The sequence below is a fragment of the Pezoporus flaviventris genome, unplaced genomic scaffold (genome assembly GCF_033815535.1).
Source record: "Pezoporus flaviventris isolate CSIRO_AGI_PZ_B2104156 unplaced genomic scaffold, CSIRO_AGI_Pfla_v1 ptg000007l, whole genome shotgun sequence".
Taxonomy (NCBI): domain Eukaryota; kingdom Metazoa; phylum Chordata; class Aves; order Psittaciformes; family Psittacidae; genus Pezoporus; species Pezoporus flaviventris.
In genome coordinates this window covers 4,638,061-4,650,779 of record NW_026892555.1, presented here as the reverse complement: position 1 = coordinate 4,650,779, position 12,719 = coordinate 4,638,061, and the positions used below count along the sequence as shown (strand labels likewise).

General features: G+C 41.0%; 1 protein-coding gene across 6 annotated transcripts in view; it reads right to left on the bottom strand.

The window, feature by feature from the left end:
* Positions 1–12,719, bottom strand: part of COL22A1 (collagen type XXII alpha 1 chain) — a 222,257-nt gene that overhangs the window by 147,477 nt on the left and 62,061 nt on the right. For all 6 annotated transcript variants that reach the window (XR_009742416.1, XM_061447681.1, XM_061447685.1 and 3 more), the window contains one exon: positions 10,601–10,675. Coding sequence is in view for 5 of the 6 variants with exons in the window: in XM_061447681.1 (XP_061303665.1) it covers positions 10,601–10,675 (75 nt within the window). In the remaining variant the exon portion in view is untranslated. The remainder of the gene's footprint in view (positions 1–10,600; positions 10,676–12,719) is intronic.

Genomic DNA, 12,719 nt, shown 5'->3' with positions numbered 1-12,719 from the left:
TTGCCAGTGTTCACAAGGAAGAACCTGTGTGCTCACTAAACCCTCAGCATCCCTTTCAACACCTCCAGTACAGTCTGCAAGATTATTAGCACTATAAAGAGCCTTCATTTTCATTACTTTAGTTACAGTCTGTGCTAATACATACTTTAAAAGTAACAAAAAGCTGTTATCATGCCATATGTTAAAATTAAATACTGTATTTAACCAGCTATATCTGGCAATTAGCTACCTGAGACCAAAGTGTAGATAAGGGTTATTATTTTTTCTACTGTATCTAAATCTTTGGCATCTTTATCTTCCAGAATGCTCTAGGCTGAATAAAAGAGGTGTCTCAGTTCAGCTCTGGGATAGAAGTGTCCAAATTCTGAAGGAGAGACCTCCTACTGCATTCTGCATGGGTTGTAGTTATTGTTATAGTAGCCATCATCTGCTACAGCATTTTTGCTGTTCCTGACATTTGTTCCTCCACAGGAAAGGAAATCCTGTCAAGCACTGGCAGAGTATCAGATTTTAGGGGTATTTTTAAAAGCTCACTGAAGCCTCTGTCTCCAAGGCTCTTCCACCACATTAAATTACTCACATCCGTATCAGTACATCATTGCCCCAGCCACAGTTCCACTTGTCAACAAGAAGCAGTATTTAGGATAGGGCGAGGTGCACACTGATGCTATCATCTTTCAAGTCCTAGTCTTTTGGCATGCTGGCAGGAGGTAGTCAAAAAGCCCTCTTCCTCTTACTTGATGGCTAGCCACTTGGGTTGGTGAGCTGTCTAAGATGACAACACTGGGGTCAATGTCAAAGCAGCCAGACACCAGGTGCTCTTATAGTCCCTGCATCCCTGAGGGGCACAGGAGCATCATTTGTTTGCTCACGGCAATCTAGGCAACAGGGAAGGTCAGAGTCCTGTAGCTCAGATACTGTTCAGGCCTGTCTCATTGTGAATGATTGTAAAAAGGGGTTTGAAAGAAAGTCTTTTGCTGGACTAAATTTTTTTCATCCCTCTCTGGATGTCAAAAGAAGCGATTTCCAAAGACTTAACAATGGATAAGAATTCTGTCTTCTTGCACAGTTCTATTTGCCTCTAACTCACATCTCTAGCTGGCTATTTTTGCATGGATAATTCACCCCACATCCAGCACTCCCAGCTCAACAGTTTGACTCAGCATTATCAGCCAGCTGTGGTTATCTAACTTATTCCCAAAGCATTAAGAGCTGCACTCTGAAGGAACAAATCTGAGAGATTTACTGGCTGTCCACAAATCCTGTGTGAAGCACTGTGGTGATGACTAAAGGGGTTACACAGGCCATTAAGAATATTAATTTGCTATACTTTATACTTTTCAAGCATCTTGCAAGGGAATTTGGGGACTATGAAATTTTCCAAAGCCTATGGATTAAAGGGCCTCATGAGGGTTTTAAAGAAGTTCTTGCTATTAACCAATTGCCCTTTGTTTCCACAGATGTTACAGCTGGGATTTAAGCAGCACTTTGTGCTGACTGGATTTCTTCTCACCAGAGCCACCCGATTTCAGTGGGAGAACAGCTAAGAGCTTAAGCTAATGTTGAAGCACAAGAAACAGTTCTTACACCATCATGAAGGAGGTATCTTCCAGCAAGCCTACTACTTGCTAGGTCATACTCCATAACATGGCTTAGAGATCATTTTAGATGGTATGCATAAAAATTGCAAACCAGATAAATCCTTAGTACATAATGCCACCACTCAGGCTGTTGGTTTACTGTTCCTGGTTTTCTTCCTCTGTATCATGGCACCAGGAGATCTAGTTTCTACTTTTCCTTGAACAAGACACAACAGTCCCGTGCAGACCACAAAAAGATCTTGATCTCAGCACTAGTACCAATCCACTTTTGAGATTATGAGAAACAGAAACCTTACTTTAGGTATATAAGAGTTATAATTCACAAAGAAGCAAGTTTTGACAGGCAGTGAGGCGGTCACCAGTCTGAACTACAGGACCACTCCAGAAACGTCAGTCTAAAGCTTCAGTCACAAACAAGTGGCAGATATAGCCCTTGGTATCTTTACACAGGAAAGAAAAGATAACACATCAGGAAAGATAAAAAGGATATAAAACTAATAAGAAAATAAGGCTAAGAAAACAGTATGAGAGAGAGGACAAAATGAGAAACAGGTAAGTCAATACACAGTTGTAGCCAACCTGGCTGGTGGAAAGGGGTGCTGTAATTTAGCTCCCAGCCTACTTAAAACCAGGAAATAAATACATGTCCACAGCAGCTGCCTCTGAGGCAGCACCTTTCAACACCTGAGTTCATATTAACAACACACCACTTGATGTGATGCTTTGTTCTGTTTATCTGCATCACCCGTTTGCCTCTCAGTTTTCAGACAGTTACAAGTAGCGTACTGAAAAACACTGAAAGCTGGTTTTGACACTGGACTCTTTGCCTCATTACTGAAGGCTTTTATGTGTTGGAATCATTCTCCATTTTCTCAGTGATGGACATTTGGCTTTGTGCCACGGGCCTTCTTTCAGCTCCTTTCCTGCTTCAGTGATTTACAAGATTAAACAGGAGTTCATTATTCCTTTGATGTCCTTGTATGCCAGGTAGGCTCTCACTAGCTGAACTTACCAGGACTGTTTGTATTAGGTTCTCATTTTAATTAGTTCCTATTTCGAAGACCTCTTTTGAGTTTCCCAGGTGTTAAGGTGCTTTGTGTTCCTCTGGAGAGCCGCAAAATAGCATAGCTGCAAACTCATCACTTGGGATAGCAGTGGAAACAGGAGTACTTTGAATAAAGGTTCTGTTGGTAGCACCCAAGGGGACTCCACACATATGTCTGAGACAAATGATAGCAGGTAAGTGCTCATGAGGCCAGAATGAATCACTGAATCATAGAACCATAGAGTGGTTTGGGTTGGAAAGGACCTTGAGATCACCTAGCTCCAAAACCCTGCCACGGGCAGGGATGCCTCACCCTCGACCATGTCGGATGGTATGAATTCAACATAATAAGCAACAATACTGCTTGCTCTTACAAGAGGCTAGTATTATTTTTAGGTAAGAAAATATGAGAAAAGTTATTTGAGAAAGAACACCATACTAAGACATAATCTGATAAATTCTCATTGAAATGTCACTATCTGGATTATAAGAAACCCCTAGAAATATGTTATTCATTAAAATGGAAATATTCCTATTAATTTTAGGTGCTATGAGCAAGGCCTTATAAGAAAGCAGGTAGGGACTGCTCTCTGAGGGACTTTAGTGGTTGCTTGATGCCAGATGATCACTACAAACCAAATTATACCTGCAGGTACTCCAAAAACTGGCCATAACTTTCATCAGAGGATTCCCATCAGACACACTGATTTAACTCCAGCATTAGGAAACATTTATTGAAACTGCATATGTGTCTTCTTCCCAATAAGTGTGCACAATGCTAAAAGCTTGCACTGACAAGGAATCTATGGGATGGTTTCTCCAGGCACATCTTTTGCAGCAATCAGTCTCTTTCTGAAGTAGAATTATAAAATATTGGGACCCAGAAATATCTGGAAGTACCTCATGGTTAGACAATATATTAGTGTGTTTATAGCCAAAGGATTGGTTGCTTCTTGAGCAATGAATAGTCAAACATTGGTTTTATTTCCTTTCAAATGCACTGGAATAAGAAAAAATCATGGCTTGCTTAACTTCTAGGAGAAAACAAATAAAAATAGCATTAAAATAAAAAGCCTTTAGGGTTGGATTTTTTTTTACCTTTTCAATAATAATCTGAATACTTCATATGTACATTCCTGTGCAAGGTTAACCTTTGTTAAGTCTTTTATATGAATGTGAAAGTCAGAATATGTCTTTCACTGGGAATGCTCAGCTTTTACGTTTTCTCTCTGCAGTAGCAGATTCTTAAGTAATTTCAGCAGTCTTTCTCTTTGTTTGCTGATGTCTTCGAGTAGCTCAACCGGGCTACCTGCTCGAGCACAGACCTGATGCCTCTCATCTTCAAGTCATTTAGAGTGCCAGAAGTCCACTGAGATCCATGATGCTGGGTAGTAGCTACATCTCTGGCCATATTAAGAAAAAGATTCATTTAAAACATGAGGAGTTTTATTCAAAGGACTGAACCCAGCTCTGCTTGTGACAGTGTGGTTATGTGTACTTTGCAGGATGCTCAAGTATTTCCAGGCTTCTAATCCAATTGCACCTTGGCAGCACCCTACTATCTGTTGGGGTGACTGCACTTTTACTTCTCAACACTTTAGTTTCTGCAGAAGGGAAAATCCCTGGCACATAAGCTGAAAACACCACCATCCCCAAGATGGATTACTGGGGAATCTGGACACCAGGCACACCACAGTGCACAGGTTAGAGGTAGCTCATAGGGCTGCAGTGGCTACACTTAGCACTTAGTAGTCACAGTTGACTTATTGGTAATATTTTGCCTGCTTTACCCGGTTTTCTTGGACTTACTGGGTAATAAGACGTCCTTGAACATGCGTGAATCATTTGGCAACCTCTGAAAAACTTCAAAGGTATTTTAAGTGCAGTGATCTAGGCTACAGTGTTGATATTAGCTATTGCACAGTACACAGACTCCTAGAAAGCAAAGCTAATAGGAACTTGCTAGGGTCACCTGCACTGAAGGCATCACATCTACCAGCCCAGAGGACAAATCCAACATATAACACAGGTCCACAAGCAGGGACACCTTCCACTAGACCAGGTTGCTCCAAGCCTGGTCCAACTTGTCCTTGAACACTGCCAGGGATGAGGCATCCAAAACTTGTATGGGCAACCTATGCCAGTGCCTCACAGTAATGTGAAAGAAAAATGACTGTGCCGTGGCACAGCAAAGCTTCATGCTTCCTCCCCAACTTCTATAAACATCGTATCTGCATCCAGTCCTTGCTATGTGTGTGTAAAACTAAGGATGGAGAGAAGAATGGTTGGTGTCTGCACAAATAGCCAGCTTCACCATCACTGCCTATGTGTAGTCTTTCCACTGTGTCTGTGCATCTACTGTCTGAAGACAGTGATCCATTACAAATCTCTCCAGCTATTCATGGATTTTCCACTTGCCTCTGAGGGGCTTCCTAAGGATACTATGAGAGGAACAATACTGCCAAGTGCAAAGGCAGGGCAAAATGCCTGTCACACAGGCACTGCAAAAACACTTTTGTCCCCAGGAAGATATCAGTTTAATGTGCTCTTTCTGCAGGTTCAACAGCCTGGACACTCCAATTTTCTCCTCCTACCATGTGTTTTAGTGGGCAAATATAAATAGTCTCAGGGATATTGTAATTAGCCTGTGAGTCACCGGCATCTCTGGAATGCGAAGCCTGTGCTGCAAACTGCAGGACGCTGGAGAAATGCTGCCAGTTAAACACAGCCACTGCAGTCTGTAATTGTAGGGTACTCGTTTTACAACCAGTGCCTCCTTCATAAAATGCCCAAACATCTTTTATAGAGCTACAGAAAAACACAGAAGTCACAAATATGCTGGTGTTTTGCTCATTGTGCAGAGAAGCTTCTGAGATGGGGAAGAGACTTAGGGGTTGAGGTCAGTCAGTGGTAGAACCATAATGCAATTTCTGCTGTGCTTCACAGATACAGCCTGTGCAACTACTTAGGAGTTCAGGCTTTCACATTCCCTCCTTGCTCCACTAACACCATCCAGTGTGGGATGTTTAATGTCCTGCAGTGACTGGAATCATTAACTTCCCCCCAGGGTTAATTTTTCTCAGCACTTCATGGAAACCATTGCAGGTGTTTACTTCTGTGGCAGATTCCCTCTGAAAACAGCACTCCGTATCTGTTGAGTATTATCCCCTCTTATGGATAATGTTAAGGACTAGAGCTCAACCCATTCTTAATTCTAGGGATCATCCAGATTTCTGCAACCAAATCCCATGCCCTGCAGATCTAGTGTAAAATACGAGTAATTGAAATGTAAAGTGCTAAAACATCAGGATGTATAATTCATTTTCAGTGACTTTTGTGCGTTGTTTTGATGCAATATGATGGTTCATAAAAATACACAAGGGGCACATCTTCAAGGTGCAAGATATTGTCATTGTGTTTTCCTGCCTGGTCGTGATTAATAGTAGGCCATAGTCCTTTGTTAAATGCTGATGGAACCAGAATGACAGTTCAGCAATACAAGCGGTATTAAGAATTACAGCAGGGGTTTCAATTCAGGACATACGAGTTAAACCTTCTTTTACTTTCATTTGTCTACTTGATAAAAAAAACATCATGGTACCCACAAGGATGCTGTAAGAATTTTGTTCAAAGTATCATTAAGCATTGCTTTAAAATAGCAGACTTCCTGGAAGAGTTTTTATCCTGGTATTCTAACCTGATTTCTTACTTTCTTTCAAAACTCCCTCTGTAATTTCTAATGCATGCAGCAACATTTATATTCTGAATTTATGTGTTATGAACTGTTAAGCAGATGCTGCTTCACTTCACTGCCAAAATTTGTATCAGTAGTAAAGCTGCCTATATATTCTCACCTCATTCAACCCTATTTCAATGTAGCAGTCCTTACTGAATATTACAGCTCATGATTTCTTATTTAAATACTGTGATACCAGAGGGTCATAGAACACAGTCATCTGCTGTGAGAGGACTCCAGCCTATCCATCCCTGTTTATCTATCTCCATTATTACTACTTCACTTTTTGTTCCAGTACTTCATATCTCTAACAGCTTGAAACCTTCTTCTAATGTCTTGAATATATCTTAAATAGTTGATACCCATTTCTTGTTATATTCTTTGTCCTGTGATTCCCCTATCTCCCTCCTGCTGATCTATTAGCAGAAAGCAGTAGTATCTCCCCATTCCACCTGCACACAGCAAGATTAACCAAACCCAGTTCTTTAATCTCCTGTTTGAAAATAGTCTCTCTGGCTCCTGAACACAGTAATAGCTCCTCTAGGCTGAATCCATCTTTCCTGTGCTAAGGAGGTCTGAGCACAGTTCTCCAAATAAGCTGTAACCAAAGCCCTGTCCACATTCATGAACTCTACCCTATCTCTACAAGACCTACTTTGCCTTGTGCAATAATGACCTTTGCCTTTTCCCCCAGATGTACAGTTTAATTTACAATCATCTGCTGAGACACCATCAGTTTTGAGACTATGAGTTTATAAAACAAAGTCTTGTTGCTGATCCATAGGTACCATAACAGACCTTTAAAACTAATAGTCCTAAATCAGCTGGAAAACCCTCCTGGGTTTTTGAGGCCAACCAGTTCCTCCTTCAAGGATATTCTGATTCTAATCTACACAGTAAACTCACAGAGAAGATTAGACCCTGAGGAAGTCCACCCCTGTCTGCTCTCTGACTTGTTATTCCCTTTCATTATCATCTTCCTGCTGGCCAGTTCCTGGCTCGGTTTACTGTGTTTATTAATCTCTACCCTTTTTCACTTTAGCAGTGACTTTCAATGCGGTAATCCAACAAATGCTTGCCGAAGTCCAGTTAGACAAGATTTACTTAGTTCTGTTTGTCTAAAGAAAAAAATCACCTGTCTTTTGAAAGAAAAATATTGGTTCAGTCTGTTGGCTCTCCTCCAGCTCATAATGTATTTTCTGATGCAGTTATTAATTTGGTTATGCATGGAGCCATCCTCCCTACCCTCACCCTGCTGGCACTGGTGATGCTCTGTGTGAAACAATTGGCTGTGCCATCTGCTGGTGCATTTCACCCAACAAAAATATAAGAAAAATAATTTCCATAATGACTTTTATCCCTCTTACCTTCAATTGTGATGTCTTGTCCTTCTCTGCGATAGGGAATCATAGAATCACAGACTGGTTTGGGTTGGAAAAGACCTGAAAGCTCATCCAGCTCCAACTCCTGCCAAGAGCAGGGACACCTTCCACTAGAGCAGCTTGCTCCAAGCCCCATCCAACCTGGCTTTGAACACTGATGGGGATGAGGCAGCCACAGCTTCTCCGGGCACCTATTCCAGTGTCTCAACACCCTCATAGTGAAGGTTTTCTTCCTAAAGGGGTATTTAAGCTGAGAATCATTTTCATACAGTCTTCCCTGTCCCCACAATGAGTTTTACATCAGCTTCCACTTGATGGGGCTGCACTTTGCAGCCATCTAGACACAAGCTTGTGCAAGATGTAGCTATGAAGTTCTGAGTTAGGAGCCTTCTGGGCAAGCATCAGCTTTGGTCGTCATGAAGTTTCCAAGTGGAGCACAAGACACAGGCGTTAACTTCAAATTCTTGAGCATGTGAGGCTGCTCCTCAAAACTGAAGTGCAGTCCTCTTTGGGGCAGAATACAAAAGCCTTTCATCAACAGCTAACAGCACAACACATCCATTTGGAAGATGAAACACAGCACACTGAGCCAACAGAATTTTTCCAGTGACTTTAGCTGGGAAAAGGCAGTGATTTTCTGTTGTAATTGGAGCCAGGGGCTGAGAGTCTTTAGAAAATGCTATAAAGTATGTAAGGAGTAAATGAGGAGTGAAACAGCATTTTGGTCTTATACTGATCAATCTCCAGCGGTACAATGACCCTAAGCAGACCCAGAATATCAATTCAGTTTTCTCTAGGGAAGAGGCTTACATCTTCTAAGTCACCAAGAAGAGGAAGCGAAAAAAATTGTTGTTGTTTCACCATGTAGGAGTAATAAGAAGCTTCTACAAATCCTCTTGCATTGGTGGAGAGGGACCAGAGTTTCACTTTAATCAAATAGTGTAACAATCCTGTTATTAAGACACTGCATGGCACCGTGTATGCTTGTATTTTACAGTGAACAGAGGTCTCCTAGGTCAAATAAATGACATCCCTATGCTATCAGTCTAACCAGGGGAACAGACTTGTTGCAATACAGAAAACTCTGTTTAGATATTAGGGAAAAAAACTATTCAGTGGAATAGTGGTGAAACTGGAACAGTTGCCCAAAGGACCTGTGGAATGTCTATCTTTGGAGATACTCAAAAGTCACCTGTATGAGGTCCGGAACAACCTGTTCTAACTTCAAAGCTGACCTAATTTCCAAGTAAGCCCTGCTCTGAGTGGGAGGTTGGACCAGAGGATTTCCATAGGACCCTTCCAATCCAAACTAGTTTACAGGTCTAAGAGAGCAAAGTCAAATCTTTTCTTTTAAGTCAAAAAACAGTTAAAACTATCTTTTAAGTCAAAATGCTGAATATTGACTTGCTTGCTAAGAGGTAAGTGGGATTTGAAGGTTAAAGAAAAAATAAGTCAAATACTTTACAGAAGAGCATAAATATATGCATATAGATATATAATTATACATGCATATGTGTATCTAAGCCTCACTCTACTCAGAAGTTTTGTGCCAGACCTGAAGTGGGAGTCTTCAACAGAAGATAGATTTTTGAAGCCAGATAAAAGCACAGAGTCTATTCATTAGCACTTGAATTAAAATTCAGATAAACATGAACTAGCCATAGCAGCCAGTTACAATTCCATCCTTCTGGAAAGGCGCACATTGAAGATGATCATATTCTATGGAAGAGAGACTTCTATGTGAGGAGGGACAAAATCCATTCTGATGGATTCAGATCCAGTTTCCACTGCAAATAAGTTCATTCAGAATCAGTAGGGCTATTTGCTGAACAGCTTTACTGTGTTTGCACAGCCCAGTGACCACTCGACTGTCAGAGCAGGTTAATGCAAGACCTAGGAATAGACAGCAGTTGAAAATGGGTGTTTTGGGATTATGAGTTTGGGTTTAATAACCAGAAAATATGTTACCACCTAGCATTCTCACAGGCTTAGATGTAATCAAACTGCAGCCAAAATAAGCTGCCTACAGACTGCACAGTTGGAACTGATATTTTGTGCAGGCAGTGAAAAATCCCCCACTGAAAAACTCTGAGTGAGTGGCAGAGCTGTCAAACCTTGACCATTTCTACTCATAATCAAGTTGCAGAAGGGCCTCTGGCTTCCTACTGCAGTGGCTTATGTTCTTGGGTCAGCCATGGATATTCCCAGTACATCCTTGATGGGCAGGTTTTCTATGCCAACAGCTCAGAGAGTCTTGGGGGGCTAGAAAAGAGGCACAGCCATGTATATATCTGACAGATTAAGTCCTTCAGCTGGCTGGCAAGATATATCAGAACTCACAGAAAAGCAGAGGTATCATCAGACTGGTTTTCCTCTTGATCTTTCACCAGCATGTCAGAAATTTTGGTTCTTCTTGTGACTTTTTCCATTTTCCATTTTTTTTCCCTTCTATACACATATATAAGGATTTCTTCAGTGGTAATTACCATTGTGCTTGGATGTCCCACAACAATCAAAGTTCTAACTCATGGACATTAAAGTGCACCAAATGCGGAATGGTAAAAAAAGAAAGTAATTTCCAAAACTTATTGCATTTCTTTATCTATTACACTAAGCTCAAGCATTGTTTTAATTTAATTTAAGAAAGCTCATGATTATTTTGCTGTCGACTGTCAAGAGGTAACTCTTTTCCAGCCCTGCAGTTTCTAATATACTTTCCCACCACTGAATACATGTTGGAATAAGAAAATGTCAACTAGGAAAGGTGAAATGAATCAGAGCATCACTCTAGAAATGCACAGTTATGTTATTTCAAGTAGGAAGTGAGTCTTTTTACCTGGAATCTCATCAGTCCCCCCACTGGTGTGTTTGAATCTGTCTCCTTCCACATGGACATTTGGACAAAGGACATCTGAAAAGCAAAAGAACCAGTACAAAATTATCACAAGTAAACATAATTTTGGAAGCTAGAGAACTAACAAAGGCTAATCTCCTGGGCTTTGTCCAATACTTGCACATGGTCCCAGAGCAGTAATTCTGTTCCCAGTCTCTGCATGACCTAAATGCCTTTCCTTTATCCTAGCCCCTCACCACATGCTGGGCAAGAGACACAATACACTATGTCTGGTTTTAAGGCACTTTTGGTGACTGACCAGCCAAGAAACCAAACAGAATAGATTAATCTAGCCCACCTTCCTGTATCTTACTCTCTTATGTGTGATTCACCTGTTAACGTTCCTTCAGGGTCGTGACTATTTATGTGTCTGCAACTTGAGTTTGTTCAAGCAGAAAGTAGAGATGACTAAAACTTTTTATATTCACCCCTACACACAGGTTTCAAAAGAGTAATGAAAAGACCCAGCCTTTGTCAGCCATTTCTTATGCTCCCAATTAGTGTCAACACAATTGCAGGTAAACGCTTTTCTGCAGAGAACTGTCTACCCATCCACCTCCTTCTTGCCATATATTTATAGTAACATATATTTACGCTTTGTTTTCCCAGATCAATGGGCAATTGCATACTTGAAAACAATGGAGGCAGGTAGCCCAAGGAATCAGTGTAATGAGAATATAAAGCTGAACCCTTGACTTTACACCACCTGCACAGTCCCACATTTATGTCCTTTCTCTAAGTTAAAGAACAACCAGATGGGGACAGCCAAGTCCCACTCCTTCATTTGCCCAGTTGGAGACATGCTAATATACATAATTCTCTGCAGTTGCGGTACTCAACTTGATGCATAATGTACCTAGCATCATCTCCAGCTGGTGTTTAGCACATTATTCCATCAGTATCATTAATTGTTGTGCTTGTAAAGGAGCACAAAGGACCAAATGCTCCCTAAGGGATGGGGAGCCAGGAATTGAAAGCAATGCCCTCACCAGTGGGGCACAATCTCACAGGGGTCTCTGAAGAATTGCTACAGAAGGTCTAACTTGTTTGTGAAGCTACATCCACAATCATGAGGCAAAAAATGAGTTTTCTGAGGACATTACCAGTAGGACTTTCATCTCTTCTGCTCATGGCTCTCAGTAAAAAACAATCCAATATTCCATAGTGTTTGCTTAAGCCTAGCAATTAAACTAGGTATTTTTCCTGCTTTATTGTGCTAATAAATATACAGTCTAGCTTATCAACTGCAGGTGAAGCACTCAGTTCAGTGGAAGAAACAGGGACTTTAGTAGACAGAAGTTGGCCAGAAGCCCCAAGAGCCAATGCAGCAATCGGAAGCAAATGCATTCAACCACTCCTTTGCTGCAGCAGTGAGTGAGGCCAGAGACTGGTTACTCATGCAAGTAATTGTTTTCCAGGGCATTTCAGATGTTCTTTGGACATCTTTAGGGATGCTGCTTCCATAGATAAAATTCAGAATAGTCACTTTTTTCTTCTATTCACCACACCAAGAGCCAACACTGACTGATACATCACTCAAACATGCTTATATCCTAGCATCCGACATGAAAACATGTGGTACTTTCACCCCCATCAGAGGTCTGCACAACTTCCCAATGCAACACCTATGCTCTTACTTGCAGGGTGAACTTTAAAAGCTGAAAAACTTTTAAGCCATTAAGGTTTGCAAAAGCCAAATTTAGGCCCCTTCTATTCCCATTCCAAACTAAGCTGTATTGACAAAATATTTGCTTAGAAGTGTCAGAAGCCCTGTGCAGATGTTACACTGATCCTTTAAATGTTGGCTTTGCTAGCAGTGAATGCTGTTTTGGTTACAGGCACCGAGTCAGTGCAGTAAACAGCACTTCTGAGCCCCAGTCTTGGAACTAGAAGGTATGTGGCTAAATAAGTAAAGTAAGTACAGTATGACAAAATAAGGAATATCAGAAATCAAAACAAGCCAAATTTCCCAGTAAAGAATAAACAAATGGAAGGTATGAATAAAATCACAAAAATATATCATTCACCTCTGCTTCCAGGACTCCTGAAAGATACACAGGGA